The 20,386-nt window shown below is 40.9% G+C and overlaps 2 protein-coding genes across 2 annotated transcripts in view; both read left to right on the top strand.

Annotated features, from left to right (window-relative positions):
• Positions 1–2,737: 2,737 nt before the first annotated feature.
• On the top strand, positions 2,738–6,349 carry rsph3 (radial spoke head 3). Its single transcript, XM_080023986.1, has 9 exons — positions 2,738–2,767; positions 2,870–2,991; positions 4,078–4,165; positions 4,256–4,397; positions 4,512–4,657; positions 5,165–5,368; positions 5,582–5,744; positions 5,934–6,020; positions 6,264–6,349. The coding sequence occupies exons 2-9, from the start codon at positions 2,879–2,881 to the stop codon at positions 6,314–6,316; spliced, it is 996 nt and encodes a 331-aa protein (XP_079880112.1). The 5' UTR covers positions 2,738–2,767; positions 2,870–2,878; the 3' UTR covers positions 6,317–6,349.
• Positions 6,350–9,061: 2,712 nt separating this feature from the next.
• ezrb (ezrin b) overlaps positions 9,062–20,386 on the top strand; it is a 37,116-nt gene continuing 25,791 nt past the window's right edge. The window contains exons 1-3 of the mRNA XM_080024214.1: positions 9,062–9,200; positions 9,880–9,985; positions 17,601–17,684. Of these exons, the coding sequence (XP_079880340.1) occupies positions 9,974–9,985; positions 17,601–17,684 (96 nt within the window). The 5' untranslated portion in view covers positions 9,062–9,200; positions 9,880–9,973. The remainder of the gene's footprint in view (positions 9,201–9,879; positions 9,986–17,600; positions 17,685–20,386) is intronic.

The raw sequence follows: 20,386 nt of genomic DNA, 5'->3' as shown, positions 1-20,386 counted from the left end.
GCAGTCTACTGATTGGTCATAGACAATGAGACCAAGATGGCGGCGCACACAGATGCAGCATTCCGCTGGTCGATATTAGACCTGACATTTGTAAATACTTCAGATATTTAATCCATCAAATGCACCATTAAATTGGACTTTAACTAAAGAAATATGACAAACTCCAAACTCTGACTGTATATATACAGAAGTGCTAAGACAATTGCCGTTAGATATAAGCGAGGTGTTGTGCTTGGAACGCGGATAATGTAACTTAATCTTTTACTTTATTCATTTCTGACAGAATTACACAGTGACAGGTATCACTGTATTACTATTAACCTTTATTAGGTTTAAAAATAATTAAGTTAAAGTATTACCAGAAGATAATTAGATTCATCAAAGTGATAACCACCATTAAATACAAGGCAGGTGTTGTGTTTGTAATGTGGATAATGTAACATAATCTTTTTACTTTATGAATTCACTACTAATCTGACCCGCACCAGGGTCCTAGAGAAAGGGAGAACAAGGTCAGATTTGACAATCCAGATTTGGGATCCAGCCTGCAGATCAATCCACATTTGGAGCAGGAATTTGTGTGGAAAAAAAAACAAAAAACAAAAAAAAACATTGAAGATTGACCGGAAGCTGCAGAACGTTCAAGCATCGCTGATACACCAACGTTCTACAACTAACAGTCGGGTAGCAATTTGCATCGTGCAAGGTGCGTGACGTAGACTCCATCGGCCTGCAGCGGTCTCCAGGGAGTATCTGTGCTGGGTCGAGTCAACCTGACAATCTTTTGTTTGATGTTTGATCTCTTTTGCCCCCTTTTTTAAAAAAATTATAAATAAACACATTCTGTTGGCATCTAACCCAGTGTTAGATGTGATAATGTGTCCCTCCCCATTTTGTGGTATTTGCGCCAGTTGTCACACATACACTGTAGGAGCCGATGACGCGTTTCATGGGACTGAGAAAATTGTAACTCGTGTTAATTCTGCGTGTCAGCGGGACTTGGAAAACTATATTAAGTCACAGAGAATCGTCACTGCGTCATTACGTCACTCCGTCACTGCGTCATCATTGCCCCACTCTTCACACAAGTGAATGTAAGACACAAACTCCCGAAATACAAGCAGTTTATTAACTGTCCGAGCAGAGCGGAGAACACAGTGAATCACCGCTACACCACCGTCCACAACTTGTATCACAGTCTGGATCACCGACGCTCAGACGTCATATATCAGCCTCTGAGAGTACAGCTGTATTCCCACACGCATCACGGTGAGTTATATCATACAATGACAAGCCCTGGTTTACAGCCAAACTCGGACGGTTCTTTCAAAGGCATTTAATCTATATTCAGTTGCATGCAGCTAGTTTGAGACGACAGACGGACAATTAATTTGTCTAGATGTCATGTTGAATTGGAGTTAGTTATAACATTAATCTTAATTATATTCTTGTGAAATTATTCGTCATTATGTGGAGTCATAATAACATTAGCACAATTGCTATAATAAATTACACAGTGAAAGTAACATGTTTTTATTGTTTTTGTGTTATGAAATAATTATATTGTTTGTGTTTTCATGTTCCAGATGCCCAAGAGAAGCTGAAAGTATATACTTTACTGCACATATCTGTATATACAAATAACCTTTCCCATATAACTCTATTCCCTTCGATTTTGTATCCCCCCGCTTTGTATTATCTTTTTGAGTCTTATTTTATTGTATTTATATTATTCTATGTACTAACTGCATTACGTTTTAGGAATCAGTTAGTTTCAGTTAGTTAGCTCGGTAGGAATTAGGTTACGCTATTATGTTCAGTTTAGAAACTATTGTGCATAATCTCTGGGTGCGTTGTAAAGGCATTTCACTGCATATATGTATGAACTTATTCAAGAGGTGACAAATAAACCTCTTGAATCTTGAATCTTGAAGTCTAAGACAATAAAGGAGCAGTGGGCAGAACGTCCACCCTGCATTCTGGCGGGAAGTGATGTTGATGGTTTCATGGAACAACTTGGAAAACTGTAGTTTGTAACTAACACAACTGGACCTCATGTATTGCTGCCTGCAGCTGTATTTCTCATTCTTATTCTTAAGAATAAGATAAGAATACGACTTTTAAATGAATAAAAAAATATATTATGATAATAATAATAATAATAATAATAATAATAATAATAATAATAATAATAATAATAATAATAATAATAATAATAATAATAATAATACATTTTTTCCAAGGGATCTAAATATCTTCAGAACTTCCGTTTTTCTTTTTTGACCAGGACTTTATTTCTTCTTCTATTTTTGTATTTTTGTGACTCATTTAGGTTAGGCCCTTCAACAGGAAGTGACGTCGCGGCAGTTTCAGGGGGTTGTTGCTATAACGCTGGTGAACAATGTTTGTGGTTATTCAGCCTCTTCCGTCATGGGTATAACTTTCCGTCTTTTGTTCCCTTTAGGTTTTTTTTTAATTTTTATATAAGATTTCGGCCTGGGGTTTACTAGACTACTATTTCACTTATTGCGCCAAACTTCAGCCAGAGAGGTTTCCAATGGGAATATATATATAAAAAGTGCAGCGCAGAGAGCCAGTCGTCATGGAGACACATGTACACATTCCCCGGTCGCTTTGGCAACGGCGGTCAACAGCTTTTGTCCCTGTGACGTCACGTCTCTCCCGGTAGAAAGCGAAGCGTGTGACGGAGCCGCTGTCACTTTACGCCAAAGGAAAGGTACACGCGTACACAGCCTTAAACACCGAGGTTCGTTGTATACACGCACGCACGCCGCCGACAGACTTTTACTATTCCACCCGGAATTGCCTCGTCTTCATTAAAACTGCAACCGAACGTTATTATTCACAGCTGTGGGGAATGGCGTCCACGGTGCAGCCTCAGAAGGAGGCCTTGAACGGTTCCTACACGTTCTCAAGCCGTCCAAGGCCGGCCCCAAGCCGGTCCAAATACAGAGAAAACACCGCTGATAAGTGAGTCCACAATACTTCTCAGCAAAGCATATTTTATTTGTTCCATGCCTCTGATCATATACTGTATATATACACAGTATAGCAGCCATATAAAGTATTTATTTTTGAAGCTAAAGTTAGTTGGTCATATGTTTTTTTATTAATATTATTATTATAGTAGTATAATAGTTATAATGATAATAATTAATAATTATAGACAGTGGTGGAGTACTAACTAAGATATTTTACGTAAGTTAAAGAACACATACCCTGACACAAAATGACTAGTGAAAGTACCACATTGTAATTTGAACTTAAGTAAAAATATAGAAGTACCAGCTCTAAGTATTAAAAGTAAAAGTACTTGTCATATCTAGTGCTCTGATATAATAGCCCATAATAATATTAGATAAAAACATAATTTCTTTATTAATCCCAGGAGTAAAAAGGAGATCCATATTAAAAAGAGATAATAAATAACAAATGTACGCATCTATCTTATATCTACACAATTTAACATAAAGCAGCAGTATGCTAACTAGTGACTGACTAGTGGGCCCTACATGGGCAGGTGGCACGTAGTCTCCAGTAAAAGTGACAGTATTACTGTATTACTAATGAAAGTTGTGTACAGTCGAAACAGAAGTGGAATAATGGAATACTGTGCCTTTTTTCCTACAGATGAGTTCTCGTGCATATCCAGATTACAAGTTACAATAAAATAGTATCGGTGATGTCATAGTAATGTACAAGGACATTATGGGCCTAATGCTGCGCTATATATACAGTATAATCCCATAATACTGTGTGTGTGTGTGTGTGTGTGTGTGTGTCACAGTATATTCATATGAATCCTGTTTTTCCTTTTTTTAAACTAAATTAATGGAAAATGAGATTAAAAACAATATTTCCTTTGAAATGTAGTGGAAAAAAAAAAGTACTTAAGCACTGGTACTTTGTTACCTCCAACCACTGCTAAATGTCTGTTAATTTGTGTTCTGATAAGCGTCATATATTGCACCAGTGAGGCACAGGACCAGCTTGCCGTAAAAGAGCTTGGCTCACTTATTACCTTGATACTTTACTTATCCTTTCTTGGCAATCTAGAAATGAAAGGCGTACCAGTTATGGGAACATCATGTATGACCGCCGTGTTGTCCGAGGGAACACCTATGCACAACAGCTCATTCCAGTAGTGAGTGTTAAAAAAAAAAAAAAATACACCCTACTCACATTTGCTTTGGAATAGACATTAAACGCCCCAGATGCTGCATCCCTCCCACAGAGTGCTCCGACAGACGCCAATGAGATACAGAGGCAGCAGGATGCCAAAAAGAGGGCCATGGCTCGGAAACGGGCCCAAGAGCAGTCCAGACCCAGGACTCCCGAGGCCATCGAGGGCAGGAAGCACTCTGACGTACAAACAGGTGGTGTAAAGAATTTGGGATTTAACAGACCTTGTGCATCAATTCATGCATGTAGAAAAACCAAAAGTCAGCTCATTGGCACTCAATGAAAATTCATGCTCTTTTTACTTCCAGACCTTTACCTGGAGGAACTGAGCGACCGCATCGAGGCCACCGATATTGACTGTCAGACGGACGCTTTTTTGGACAGACCGCCGTCTCCACTCTTCATCCCGGCGAAAACTGGAAAAGACGAGGCCACGCAGATAGAGGAGGGGGAGGTAGGTCTGCAGAGAAAATCCAAAATACCAAAAGGTTGAAATAACTGCGGTTAAAAATGCCTTTCTGAGACGTTGCTTAATTTAAGATGAATTAGTTCTAGACTAGGAAGTCCTAGACTAAGGTCATGAAGGACTAGTCGGCTCCTTCTGCCAGGTCTTGGTGCTGGTCTTAGTCCAGATAATCCATTTTCTCCATTTACTTAATGTTGACCTGGAGGCTACATCCATTAATCCAAAGATAAACATGCCTCTGGCCAGGACCTAGATTAGCTCTAATCTTCCTACTGGAAATCAGATTGTTTAAACCAAGACTAGGCAAGGTCTGACACCATTCTAAACCTTGACGAGAAAGGCCACCATTTGTTACTTTGTTGTTTATTATTTATCATGAAATCTAACTAAAATAACACACCATGTGCTTTATTTTTTACTTTACACATATTAATATTTTAATAAGTAATAATTAACGTTATTTTTGACTAATAACCACACCTACTCTGTCCCCAGTTGTTTGACTTCGATATGGAGGTGGAGCCGGTACTAGAGGTGCTGGTGGGGAAGACGATAGAGCAGTCCCTGCTGGAGGTGATGGAGGAGGAGGAGATGGCCTGCCTGCGTGCCCAGCAGCGGGCATTCGAGGAGCTCCGGAACGCAGAGCTGGTGGAGGTCCAGCGACTTGAGGAGAAGGAGCGACGGCACCGCGAGGAGAAAGTAAGGAGCTCAACCAGCTCAAGCCCTTTCCCTGTCCACTCTCTCTTTTCTCACGGTCTTTTCAAACCGGCGCTTTACCCCAACTTGTCGTTCCGACTTCGATTGGCGAAAAGAACATTTTGTTCATTCATAACTGATATCGAAATTGACAGAAAAGGTGAATACGTTTGGGGTCCATCAAATAAAATAAGCTCTTTTATTTCTTTCCCCCAGGAAAGAAGAATTGCTCAGCAGCGGGAGGTGCTGGAGAAAGAAAGGGAAACAGTGGAGAAGATTGCGGCACGGGCGTTTGCGCAGCACTATTTGGCCGACCTTTTGCAGTCGGTCCATACCACTCTGGCAAATCACGGCCACTTCTATGACCCTGTGGAGAGAGGTGAGTCCCGTGGTGTTTTCACTCCGGCTGCTTTTAAATTCTGACTGCCTCTTTTGAAAAATTGACCCTGACACATCAAGGCATCCATTGTCAGTGGCTTAAAACCGGAACCACTCAAGCAAATGCCTCGTCCAAAGCAGTTATTTAAATGTATATGATTACTTAATGTTTTTTGCTGTTCCCATTCAGATATCGAGACCAATTTCTTCCCGTGGCTAATGGGCGAAACCAACAACCACCTGGAGAAGAGATTTGTCGCAAGAAGTGTCCTGGACAGTAAGAAACTGCAAAAATCTATATTTGCCATGTACAGATACGGATCCAGATTTTTCTTTACCAAGTACAACAAAAGTGCATTTACTCGTGTTTTTCTCAAGGGGTTAGAGACACAGGCTATAGACATGCTTAGCTCTCCATCTAGTGGTACTATCCAACACTACAGAAGTCACAATTGCATAGACACGCTTGGATTGACACTTTGTTAAAACGGAATGATTCAATTGTATTTTTTTGTTTCAGCGCTCATCCTGGAAGTCACTCAGAAGAGGCTGGATGCTTTCAGTCAGCTGTAGTCATCCCTCCAACCCTGTAATGTTTTGTCTTAGTAAATATAAATCAGTGAAGGGAATGTACTGAAAAATATATTGGGTTTGTATGTAATTTAACACATTGTACTGTTCGTTTGCTAAAACTGTTCTGAAGTTTGTTTGAGCTGACTGTAGTGAACTTGGTTGAGAAATTGTTGTTGTAATCTTCATTCCATAATAAATTTTAGTGATATTATTGTGATAAGGAATGTGGGAACTTATTGAGCTCTCTAATGCCAACCGCTAATGTTTAAGTCAAGTGTTTGTATGTTCTCAATGTTTTCAATTCTATCTTTAAAAAATCACTTAGAAGTTCCAAGTTCAAGAGATTAAGTAAAGTCAGTCTTTACAATAACAATGTCAGTAGGGATAGCACCTTTTAACTACTGGTAGCGATTTTGAATATTAAACTTTCAGATCCATTAGGAATGATGCAAGTTTACCAAATGGTATGAGTTCAGACTTGATCTGGGATCAGTAGGATAGAACACAATGATTGACGTTTAATCCATTTTTGTAGAGACTTTCAGAGACACCTGCAGGCTTCTATGTCAGAAGATCATATTGCTTTTCTTTAATAACTGACATGTTTTTATAAGATTAAATTAGATTAGATTCAACTAATTGTCATTGCACAGTACTGAGGCAACAAAATCCATTTATCTGCATTTTACCCATCCTAGTAAGGGTGATGTGATATACAGTATCACATGTGGAAAATCTATAGGAGGTATTGAAATCAATCCATAACATCATCCTTTCCCAAATGATGATCAATTTCCGGCTGCCCTTCACTTCTTGCGTGTGCCTGATCATGGCATATTGACCAAAAAGGTGGACCCCGCTACAGCATATTGAGGAGCACACTCACGACGTAAATACATTGAACGGCTGTTTCTTATATAAGTACAAGCTCAATAACTGATCGAGGATGGTATTTTTTCCAACAGCCATCTTGCGGATTACCACTTTAAACTGATGCGCCGACGATATCGGGCCGTTTAAATGTCAGTTGTTCGCAGGGTACGCCGACAGGGGGCGCATTCTCACAGTCCTTCCGCTTCTTTCATCGCAAGATCCACCCAAAGGTTTTGCATGTTTTTTTGTTTTTTTTACATTATTTTAATCTTTTATTTTTTTTATGGTACTGTCGTAGTAGTTAAATGACGAAGGAAAGTGTTATAGGGGGTTAAACGGTTTCTTAGTGGGTGAAAGTGGCACACGTGTCATGTGGAGAGGCACCCGTTTGGTATGAGGAAAGTGCTGCGTCTCACCTCGGATATATATGCGTCTATTTTAATCCTGACTAACTATTGGTCCGCTCACTCCGAACGCCTCCCCACTGAGCGCTTCCTCGGTTCTCTGCTGGGTTACTGCTTCCCCCCTTATTCTTTTTCTCTGACGCAGCTGCCCCAGTAGAGATCATTTTAGTTGTACAATGTTGAAGTGATGGTCAAGCGCTCCCTTTTTTTTTTTTTTTAAGATCCTCAAAATACTTATAAATGGACACATGTCCATCAGTGATAAACACCTGTGCGAATGGTTATAGCCGAAGTGAGGCTATCTTGAGGCATACATGTACGCTTTTTAATAGCCATAAACCCATAAAGTTCGTTCAGTCAATCAGTCACTTCTTTCCACGGGTATGCGTCAACTGACGTTATTTACAACGTACCACAGCCAACAATTCGGGTTATAGCATACAACCACACTACATAGGGTAATTGTTCTAAACTTGCAGAAAGGTTTAGGACATTGCACTTCCAGGGTGTTGAGCTTTCTATGAAACTGCAAATCATTCCCCAGTACTCCAGGGTAAATCATTGAGAGTATGGTTCACTGTGCTGTAAGAAGTGGATGTAAGAGCCATTCTGTTACTGTGAGTCATGCTTTGGAGGTCTTACGCCTAAGTAGAATGAGTCAAAGTAAGTAAGGATGCGCCAGTATGTAGATGATGTAGTCTTGTCTATGGCCTAATAGTTTGCTACTACAATTATTTTCCCTTGAGTGTCTCCAAGTTTCATGTGAGGTCGAAGCCTTTTCCCCTCATAGTGGGCTATTTCTTAACGCTGGGCGATGAAACGACCCCCTCAGCTATATTGTATCGCTGGGAAAAATTACAATGTTGTTATATTATCCAATTTGGGATTCAAAATGGATGACCATTTTTGACGATGCATAGGCCAACATAAGGAGTCATACGTTACTCCGCTGTCGCGATCAGGATGATGAGATCAGATGTTTGGAGTCAAAACGGGTGACCATTTTTGGACGACACATAGGCCAACATAATCGACACATCATGCTCAGAAATAATAAAATAAAATATGTATTATTTCAAACGAATATGGTATGTTATTATTATGAGATGTAGGTATATTATTACTATATAATAATAACTATATATATATATATATATATATATAATTTCTGTAATGAAACAATCACAAACAATACTACAAACTATAATTACAATATGATCGTCATCGTCATCATCATCATCGTCGTCATCATCATCATCATCATCATAAATACGTATTTTATTTTTAAATTCAGAAATGATCGTGCATATGTCATAATAATGTCGTGAACATAACTTCTTCCACATGGCTTAGTTCAGTTCAGTTCAGCTCGGCTCGGCTCGGCTCAGTTCAGCTCAGCTCGGCTCAGCTCGGCTCAGTTCAGCCCTACCGGCGACAGCGCTTCGTGCGCGCGGGACGAACGAGAGCGCGAGGGGAGAGCGCGCGCCGGGCGCAGTCAGCCATATTGCGGCGCCACGGGCTCGAGACCAACAGGGAGCGGGAGGTCCGCGGCGGCAGCACGGGACACGTCCACCGCCTCGTCTCACCTTCGGGTCACACCGGAGCCGGTAAGAGCTTTGTCCCGGCGCGCTCACGTCGACCCTTTTGCCGCGGTCGGGGCGCGCCTTTCCCTACTTTAAGCGAGCTCCCCCCCACCCCCCCTCGCCGAAGACACAAATCACACAACAGGTGTCTGCGGGATTACGGCGAGGACGGCCGGTCGGAAGCTACCGCTCGGGCGATTAGAGCCGGAGCAGATGAACGGACCGTTAAGGGCGAGCGATGCGTCGCGGCGCCGTTTCCCGTTAAAACACCCATTGAAGACCTCGGGGAGGGGAGGCTTTTTCTTAAAATTGTGTTCTCCCTCGCTCTTACCGTTCAAAGCTTAAGTGTGGGATTTACCTTCGTGGTTTTTTTTTTTTTATCGAGTTAGGCGTCCTATTTACACGCTTCTAATCTGTACATAAAGGTCTCCGAGGAGAGCCCGCGGTCGCTCGTTTTTATTGATTGCGCTGGTCGCGAATTGCTTGAAACCGACATGGACCGATGCGGATCACGCCTTTAGTCAAGGTTTCGGCCGCGAGAGCAGGGTGGAGACCTAACTTTATCATAGCTGTTGGGCAGGGCTAAATGCATTTCCATATTTGATCTTGACTCATGGGTGATTCATCGTGATGACTGCTGCTCATTATAAGGCAGGGTAGTCCCCCCTGACTGGCTGCTGAAGCTCGTTTCTCCTCTTTTCAGTCTTCAGGAAGACACGGCGAGAAGGTCGTCTCAGTTTCTTCAGGGGACACTCCTTTTTTAACAGCCTCACACAGAGCCAGGACAAGGATCAACAATGCCAAAACCGGTAGGTATTGGTTTATATTCATCCATGTGTTAAAAGAATGACTGTTAAATCGCACTAGTTCCCTGCTGCTGTCGGCCATGCTCTTCTAAAGGCCAGCAAATACTCTTATTACTGAACCTTTTGAATGAAATAGTCTGTAATATCATGGACACTCGGATTAACATTTATTAAACAAACCACCTACAAAACAATACTGAGACTAGATATTGTATGGGAATTGTGTTATTATAATATTGTGATATAGTTAAATGTTTGTCTTGTACAGCTGCATTGCCGTGAAGTAATGCAATGTTCTTGATTATAATACCCACATTAAAAATGACTGTTCCTCAAATATTTCTTATGTGTAATATCGGATGAAAGCACCAATAGGGAATGTGAAGATGACGTCAGATTGCCGGAGTAAGCCGCCATATTTGGGGGATCACTAGTATTGACTTTGAATGTCGGTCTGCATTTTTTGAGTTAAAAAATGCTTTGGAAGTCTTGTTAGGTGAAAAAACTGCCATGGAAAATCTTGCAACCATCTTGTGTGAAACCTCAACCCCCCCCCATTCATTTCATATTTTTTGCCGTTTCTCTATGCAATTTAATATTACTGATCCACCAAAAATGGCGACTGGAGTCCATAGCAAACCATAGCAACAAACTTCACATTGCCACAGTCATCCCCAAAATATTTGAGATATTTTAGTCTAGGCCCTTTCCCACCTTCCTCTTATATGTGACCCACCACAGACTTTAGATACATTTGGTAGCTTTTGACTTTTTTTTCGCATCATTTCAAAGTGAAGAATCAGAGCTTCAAAAAAAGGTGTCACTTGTGCAAATGAAGCAAATATTTTAAGCTATGACTTGTTAATGACAAGGGTGTGGCAAACTGTTTCGGAGATAATCACCTTCAAAGTTTTCCCCACACTTTGCTTCATTCAGCCAGCTCCCAGAATACAAATTGGTTGAAGCACCACCAAAGCTGCATGGCTACTTGCCACATGGCCACTTGACACCCTGCTGAATGGGGGCAATCTCTGCATTGTTCTTGTGTTTTGAGGGAATGTTAAACAGCGTCATCGACACACAAAATCTTTTGTTTTTAAAAAGGCTTTTATTTAACAGGAATAATGTACATGTTTTATAAAAGTGGAATTATTTAGGAGTTTAAAAGTGCGGACAACACAACAAAATGTAGAGTATCAATAATATGAGTCTCTATACCAGCCTCGGTGTGTCATTCTGTATATTAATGTGCGTATGCCAGATATCTTCAAAGTTCTTGGAGTTATTATGTGGGCTAACCCCAACCCTACCCCAGCTACACTCGGAGAGCCTGTTTGGGGCTGCCTCTTTTCATTTTCGTTTTGCCCCGGGCTGCATTTGCAGATAAACTTGAGAATCATGTGCATTACTACTTGTTCATAATCTGCATCACCAGCCTCAACAGACTTCATCACGTCATCAACTTCATCGTTGTAACAACAACAGGCGTATCGTCTATCTCCTCCGGTGGTTCTTGAAAATATTCAGCTTCATCGTCACATTCAGGATGAAATCCACTGTTTGAATTGTTCTCCAAGTCCGGGATAACGCCGGTATCAGATTCAGCATCGCTGTCGGACAACTGATTATCATGGTGGAAAATGTAGTCCAGTACATGTGTGTAAAAGTAGTAGGATTTAAAGGTTGAACTCTTATCAAAACGGTTTCACATTGTGACATCACATCCACATGGAATATGGAGGAATGATCTTCACCTGGTCTGTCACTTTAAAGGAAATGATCGATTGGCGTTGTTCAGGGCTATTCAGTGCTTCGGTAAGTGAACTGTTTCTCCATGTAATCTAACAGGAATATTTAACTCCACGGTTCAACATTTTTCTACTATTTAAAAATCAAACTCAGTTTTGAAGGTTAAAAAAAACCACAAAGGAATCTGGAGAATCAAATTTTCCTTCTAGAAAGGTTTGCGCAGCGGATGTCTCCAAGCTTGGAGAACGGCAACGAAAGTCGGAACTAACTTTTAAATTACTGTAGGCCTTGTAGATCTAGTATGAGTGAAGATTCAGCAACTGCATTTCTTATTTCTCACCTCAAATTTGTTGAAGTCAGTGAAAGGTACATAGTAAATACAATGAAACCCAGAAGCCATGCTCAAACGCCATTGGCTCAGAGAACCCCGCACTTGGGTTCAAACCTCATTGGCTCAGAACTCAGGGCCTTGGGAGGGTGGCTCCCCCCCAAAAAAACAGCCAATTTTGGAACAAGAGGGCTATACTATAGAGGCATGTTAGAGTAGCATTTTCAGCGACAAACTTCAAAGACATGTTTTGGGGACCTCAGAGATAATAACTTTGGTAAAAAGGAGCATAATTAGGTCCCCTTTAAAATAAAAGAAAATGTCTACCCCCAGAATGTGGCATACAGTAAATCGCTGTGAATGGCGTGTGTAAAATAGTTTTGCTGTTGAACAGTACACTGTATTGTTAGTGCATGATGTAGCTCGTGTCTGGGGCAAGCCCCCACCACCGACATAAAGTTTGTTGTTGGTTTGTTTAGAATGGCCCCAGGGTTGTCATGGCCTGGGGAAATGACATCATTACTGTTTGATAGGACCTAGCCCTACCCCTCTGCTGGGCACAAGAAATGCCTTTTTGGATGATAAAGGCAAAGTGTTTTGCTTTTATCGATATTAACGGCACAAGAGCATTTTTTTTATTTTCCAAAGACTCACAGTCTGTGCAATAATGTGACCTCGTGTCTGGCCTATCTGTAGGCAGTCACTGAACATATCACAAAGCAATAGGTATAGCTCACTAAGACGGTTTTAATCAACTTGTTCCTTGATTTTGTTTTTCATTGTAGAGGGTCATAATCACTTTTTAATCCCTCAAAATGCTGAGTTGCACTCTGAGCATTGGGTTGGTCTCCAGATTTTTTGATTTAGGTTATTATGTTTTGCTAAGAGATTCCTTTCTTCAGTCGGCTCTCTAGACTGTTACTACCAGGAGTGTCACTGACTATACAAATGAAATGTATCTAAATTCAAAGACCTCAACAGCTTTTACAGTAAGTAAGTTTTAATTACACATTAAAAATCTTAAATACTGTTTCAGCAGTCGAAGAAATGCTGTGTTTTTCCACATCAACTTTTCTTCAAGTAGGAAATCTACCAGATGTTTTCATAGCAAAATTTAAGTTCCATTGTATGTTTCAGATATTTATTTTGGTGAAAACTATCCTTATTTAACAACATTAAAATGCTTTAAAATAATGTTGAACGTATGGTTTTCTATAATGAAATAGCTACAGTGTGTAATCAGCTGAATATTGCCAAAGGGTTTCACCATTTTCTTTTCACTTTTGAAGATCTTGCTTGGTTGAAAGAAGGGGAGTTATTTTGGCACCCAGAACAGGGATCCAATAAGAGAAAGTCAGATCAGATTAGAGGAGCCGATGAGGATCCTGTTTTCGGTTCCTCCATGAATCATGTTTCGCTCATCTGAATGACACATTATCGAGGCGAGCACGAGGCGTGGCCACGACACAACATCTATGGGTGTTTCCTCTTCATGTCCAGTTCCATTGTTAGTGTTTGTTCCTTTAAATAATTGATAACGCAAAGATGGCTGAAACGCCCTCTCAGTCATGATACACAAATGTAAAAATAGTTAAGGTTTGTTCACAAGTCATAAGTTCTCACATGCTGTGTTTGAGTAACATATTTGGGTTATTTAAGCATGAGATCTGTCACTTTTTAAACAGGGCTTGATTCAAGTAGAGACCAGGCTTCATTCAGTTAAAATGTTTGAGTTTATAGCTATATGGCCCTGGTAGCATTTGAGTTCCATCTCCATGACTACACCATTGCTAAATAGTCCTATAAAACCATGAAAGCTTTGTATCAGGGGGTTAAATATTGAATGGTCTTCACTGAGGAATGCAGTGGTGACCCTGCAGGGTTAAAGGACTGTGGCGATGATCACCTTGTTTCTTTAATGTGACAGGAACCAAGTCCTTAACCGCGGCTACAATCGTGGGCAAAGTTTAGGGGTTAAGAGGATAAACTAAATGGAGCCACATAGTCTGTGTAGTCTGTGTCGTCAGTGTCTTTTCCACCAAAGATTACCTTCATTGACTTACTAATCACAGAGTGAGTGTTCGCTACACTCATATCGACAAGCTCCCTATCTTTCTCCAAAGGAGTAAGAAAGAAAGTCTAGCACTGGTCCTCAACTGCTCTCAGTGCCTTAATTATCTGGTGGTTACATTTGGGGATGTGTTGCATACAGTCATTAGGGGTCCAGCCCTAATGTTATTGTTCGGCAGCCCCTTATTGTTATATATGGGAAACAATTCTCGGAAATTTAAAGCCTCAAACTATCTGGAACACCAACTTCAACATAACACACAAACACGGTTTATGTCTCGTTTGAACCGTGATGTCACAAACACCTCATGGTTGAAGTTTTATCCAAATCAATCTACATATGGAGCAGATATTAGCAAAAAAACGACCAAACTTTGAGCGATATTACACGGATGTGTACATCTAATGCCAAAATATGGCCAACCCGGCCAAAACAATTGGAACACATACTTCAGCATGAGCTACAAACATGATTGAGATGTCGTTCAAACTGCTATGTCACAAGGATCTCATGGTTTACATTTTATCCAAATCGATCCACATACGGAGCAGATATTAGTGATGCTTTATGACATCATCATATTATTTACTATAGATGTACAGATTCCGATTGAGAATGTTCAGTTGGACTGTGTCCAGTGTATGGCATGGAATCTGTCACTCTGTAGTCTTTTGACATTACCAAACTATTGATTCATGTGTACATTTATAGCTTCCTACCTGGTAGATGTCAGTAGATCTGTTCAATTGATATTTTAAATCTGTGGTCTACATTACTTTGCCGGATTAAAGAAAAAAAAAAAATCCTCAAAATTCATCAGTGGAACTCTCCCACTGGAACATGTGAGTGATGTGTCCGGCAAGGTGTTGAAAAAGTAAAAGCTGTGCAATAGTTATTACACACAGAAATACCGCAACGTTTTTTCATATTTCATGGAAACGTAACTTACTGAACATGTAATCGAAAACGTAATCGTAAACAAATAAATGACGTGCCCGACACGGCACCAAACGGCCGCCCGTCACTGAGAGTGCAGCTCTGTTTTCACAGACAACACACTGAGTTATAACAATGAGAAGTTCTGGTTTACAGGCAAACATGGGCAGTTGTTTTAAAGACAGGAGGGTTGCGCTGTGTAGACCGCATAGTGGTGGCTCCACGAGACGAGCAACCAGGAGACGACAGACACCATACTGCATTTAAGTAAACTCGGAAAATCGTGCTGTATTTCAGAGAACCCGGGAAACTGTAAAACACACCTAACACAACTAAACTGGACCCCGTGTATTGCTGCCCGCAGCTTTATTTTATATTGAGATGGTTATTAATACAGGACTTTCTGAAGCTGGGCATTATATGGTTAATATAAATCCCCTTACTTTCCCCTAACTGAAGTTGCTCATTGTGGAACATTGGGTTTTTGCCTGGTATATTTTTAGCATATGTGTCATGTTTTTCTTTACTGCTCTGAATGGCTTCAGTTTATTGTGAGTTACCGTTGGAGGGCTAACTTTGAGATCAGATATCACTCACTCAGTGGTTTCTGTTGGCCTCTCTGTCTACCCACTCACATGTTCCATTCTCCGCTTGCTAGGGTGTAGTTTTCTAGGTGCCCCATCTGTAATCGCAGTAAATATAGACGGCAACATTGAGAGCAACATCCTGAACCATCTTAGTCACCATTGCAGACTTTCAGAATGGCTTTGAAACAGGCAAAGTTGCAGTATACCAAATGCCAACTGTTCTGCCTTCGGTTTTGCCTTAATCCCTGGAAGTCTGCACCCACTGGAAATGCATACTGATGCAGGAGAGGGTCTGCTGGGGACCTGCCTCTGAAAGGGGATCTTTGTTTAGCTGTGTAAATGGAGGTTTTTTTTCTCTCATTTCCCTGCTTTTTTTCCTTCTTAATGCTGTTTCTTACAAGCGAAGCCCCTCACCTCAAGCCTGGCTATAGTGCTGGTGTCAGGCTGGGACCTTCAATCCCTTCATTTAACCATACTTACAAGAGTGGCTTGCCATAAAAAAACCTATGTGTAGTTTATTCTAAATGAGGTAAACAAACGATTGGAAAGAAAAAAAGTTCCTACTTTTTTTATATACTTACACACAACCAGGATGCTTTTCATCCCATGATGTCATTACTGCCATTGGTGTGCAGGACTTAATTTAGGCCGTTATTCACCCAGCCTCGTGTTTTTTCGGAGGAAGCAGTGGCACTCTGAGTCACTCCCTCAGTTAGCACCACAGCCCCGGACATTCTCTTTTCCAGTGGGCGTCTTTGAGCCTGTTCACTGCTGTGGCTCAGTGCCTTTCACAATGGCCAGGAGATGAAAGATCTCACTGCGGTGCTGCTTTACAGGGCTCACTCTCTATGTCCGTGGACCTCTTTGTATGGTTTTCATTGGCCACTAATAACTTTAGTCAATACGCACAGGATTTTTTTTTTTTTGCAAAAGCCAAAGACCTTGGACATTGTATTCAGAGAATGGAGATCCAGAATATTTGCATTACCTCAAAGCATTGTAAATATCTATGCTTAGTTGCATGGTTTTTGTCGGCAAATGCAGAACAGTATTTCTCCATTGTGACTCTTAACTGACGTCACTTGTTATTATTCAGTGCAGCACATTCACTCACGCTATTTGTAGTGGTTTTGTAATCACATATTAATCACTTGGGTGAACCCCGTAAGTGGACATTAAATTCTGCTCAATGGTTCACCTTTTTGTACACAGAGGTCTTTCTAATAAATCATTAACTACAGAACGAGAAAAAAAAATCTTCATCTTGGGATGAATGGATGTTACTTTAATTATGTTTACGGCTATTCCTGTCATACCATGGCAGGCTTTTGGTATGATTGACCAATCATGGTGGCAGGTGGATTTCAGAATTCACAAGCTACTGCTGTCATGTCGTGATTGCCAGTCACAGGGTGGAAACGAGAATCTCAAAGTCAGAGCCAAGGACTTAAGAGGCTTTGAATGCAAGTCTTTGGCTGGAGGCCTGTGGTAATTTCCCACCTGTTAGTGTCCAGTGCGTTATCATCACCAGGGACCCACTACTGACAATCTCCATTTAGCCCGTTCTGCACTACCATGCTACTCTTGCGTTTGATTTGCCATGTGTTATTTTTGCATTCCGGTGAATATGACTAGTTTGTAATGCACATTTCTTTCTCAAATTCCATAGTAAGAGCCATTGGTAAATATTTTAGGGTTGCTCCCCAGAGATTTTCAGACAAATACCTTTTAATCAGCCGTTCTGTCTACGAGCGCGCAGATAAACACAGGGTCCTGTGTGTTTACTCTGAAAACACTCCCCGCCTCTGAAGCCCGGCTCTGCTGTTTGGCATGCTGCACTCTCTTCCCTTTCTATAGAGCTCAGTCTAGTGACCTTCTCATTTACTCTTGTCAGTTTTTTTTAGCTAATTGGCTTCGACTAACTGCTCCCCCCATGTTCTTCTACAGGTCAATGTTCGCGTCACCACCATGGACGCTGAGCTGGAGTTCGCCGTCCAGCCAAGCACCACCGGCAAGCAGCTCTTTGACCAGGTGTGTATGTACAGTTGTCATTTGACCATTTCCCATTTCACAGTAATTCTGTTCTTGGATGCTGGCTAGAGCATCAAGTATTGAGGATCAACAACTATTAATACAACATGCTATTGAGAGTATTAAGAGCTATGAGATATATTGTCAAAATATCAATATTGTGATGTGAGACATGGTCTTGTTTGGGATTTTGGTTATCCTAATATTGTGATATAGTTAAATGTTGTCTTTAAGGCTACATTAAAGTAAAGTAATGAGGTTTTCGGAAACTTCATCGATTGTTCGAATCACTGCTCCCACCTGCCTGGCCATAATTTCCACATTACTAATGATTATTTCTCAAATACTTTGTTTTTGTAATTATATTGTATGAAACTATCGATAGTCATCCCCAAAATATTGTCAAATCATTTATTTGATTTTGTCAATAATACCCAGCCCTAATACTATTCTATTAATAGATACATACATAAAGGGAACTAGGGTTTAACCCTATTTGTGTTGAAACAAAGGATCTCCAGCTCTATCCAGTCCCAGCAATTGTAGCTATATGTTCATCTATAATGTTGTTTCCAATAGAATCTCCCAAGTGCTTATGTCGTCATGTTTGATAGATGGATTGACGTCACCTAGCGAGGTCTGTCTGTAGAGACCCTCTATAACGCCTCCCTTCCCACCAAATACACCCAGGCCTCAACCTAGTCACCTTCGTTGATACACTGTCTCCTGGAAGACTGGGTCGGTCTCTCTCTTCCCTAAGCAAGATATGGTGATTATTTCCAGGTGATACCGCGCACTGCAGGACTGCAGTCCTGAAATTAAGTAAACAAAGGATTATGAAGCAGTTGTGTAATTATGTCAGTTGTGTTGTGTAAGTGTAAAACTATTGTAATGCTATTGGCTGTTTGTAAGTGAATACATCTTGGCCATATATTTTTCTAACCTTTGTTATAGGATACTGTCCCCGGTGCTATTTAGAACAGTTATTTATCGATGCTGAATCAGTGCGATATCTGGTTATTTCTAACACCTAGATGAAGCTTTAACTCAGTATTCTCTTGCAGCCAATATTTCACATCAGGGGTATTTTTATTTCTGAGAATGTTCCTATCTTTGTCATTTGATGGAGAAGATCACTCAGAATAGTCTGAATCTGAATGCACTCAGACCGATACTGGATTTGGTTATTGGTCTGTTATGCCACATTTCTTTTGCATGTTAGACGAACAGAAAGGTGTTGTTCCCTGATCTGATCAGTGACCATTATTTCCAAGAATTTCCGCCTTATTTTTACTTTTTCTTATTGACTAAAATGTAAATGCCTTGTGTCTTAATTTGAGCCTGCAGCATAGAGAGGGGAAATGCATTGTTCTAGCCACTTCCTGTATAACTTGTTTTTCAATAGCTAGTTTGGGCCTACTGTACTTGTTGCAGCTCAGACTGCAGTTTTATTCTACACCAGCACTGTTGAGAACGGGGAATTAAGTAGCGACCATCGTCATAAACACTGGAATACAATTAAATATGAGGCCTTTTTGCAGCTAAACTGAGCGATTTCTTCACACGAGTGCCAAAAGTAAGCATTCTATTAAGATGAGAAGATAACACCTGTTCTTTCTTAAGTAAGGAAGCCCTTCAGAGCCCAAAATTTCCATTTGGCGTCACTATTTTAGACAACAGTTTCTTCAGCCTACTTGTTGAATGTTTCTCTGCGGTGTGTTAGTCACAGATTAATCACTCACACTCTCTAATAGTGTCATGACAGTTCATTGCCCTATTATCGAGCAGAGGTACCCTCTGCTAATTTAACCCTGAGAAAACTGGTTTGCTTCACAGCAAGTGAGAAACCCAGTTATCCATTTTCAGTCGGGGTTACAATGAATGTTGAGTTCATTTGACGTTTAACTTGCATGGCGCCTGTTAAAATGGGTCAGTGACCCGATCTAGTTTTAAACTCGTGCGTTGGCATTCATCTGCTGTGGAGTATGCAGACACTCCATATGTATGCACATGCATACATATGGACTACCATGCCACTCACACTCAAAGACAGAATACACAAATAAAAGGGGCAGACAGGTTTCTGTGGAAATGCTGACTAACAGCAGTGGCTCATAGCCTCATGTGGCTACTGTGGTCAGCTCCGATTATAGCCCTGATCTAGGGTAGAGATATTCAGGTCATCTGGTGAAAATTCCTGTATTTTTTTTCATATCGCAATATATATCGTAGGAAAAAAATACAGGTACTTATCACTTCATGACCTACCTGTTTTAACGACCATTCGGACTTATGACCAGCTCTCCGACCATTCGGTATTGTAGGTTGTATTGGTGTTGTATCAGTATTGTATTGTTGTACAATACCGCTTCGTGCGGTATTGCCTGCGGGCGCAGCGTCTCAGCGTCAAGCATCTCATCGCATATCACCATTCTCAGTCTCAGTCTCTTTCCCGTAGTCTGTCAGCATTCACTACACTAGCGTTCGCAATGGCCACGCCCCCTTACCGTGAAATAACACGGGCCCTCGCTTATCGACCAACTCGCTTAACAACCTGGTCCTAGAAACTGAATTCGGTCCTTAAGTGAGGAGTACCTGTATTGCAATGTCAATTTTTTCCAATATCATGCAGCCCTACCCTGATCCCTGTCATACAGGCCGTAAAAGGACATGACTGCCACTCCTCCACACACCCTCTCCAA

This window comes from Zeus faber (assembly GCF_960531495.2).
Source record: "Zeus faber genome assembly, chromosome: 2".
NCBI classification, from domain to species: Eukaryota; Metazoa; Chordata; class Actinopteri; order Zeiformes; family Zeidae; genus Zeus; species Zeus faber.
Note: the sequence above shows the minus strand (reverse complement) of the source record. Positions and strands in the feature narration are given on the sequence as shown.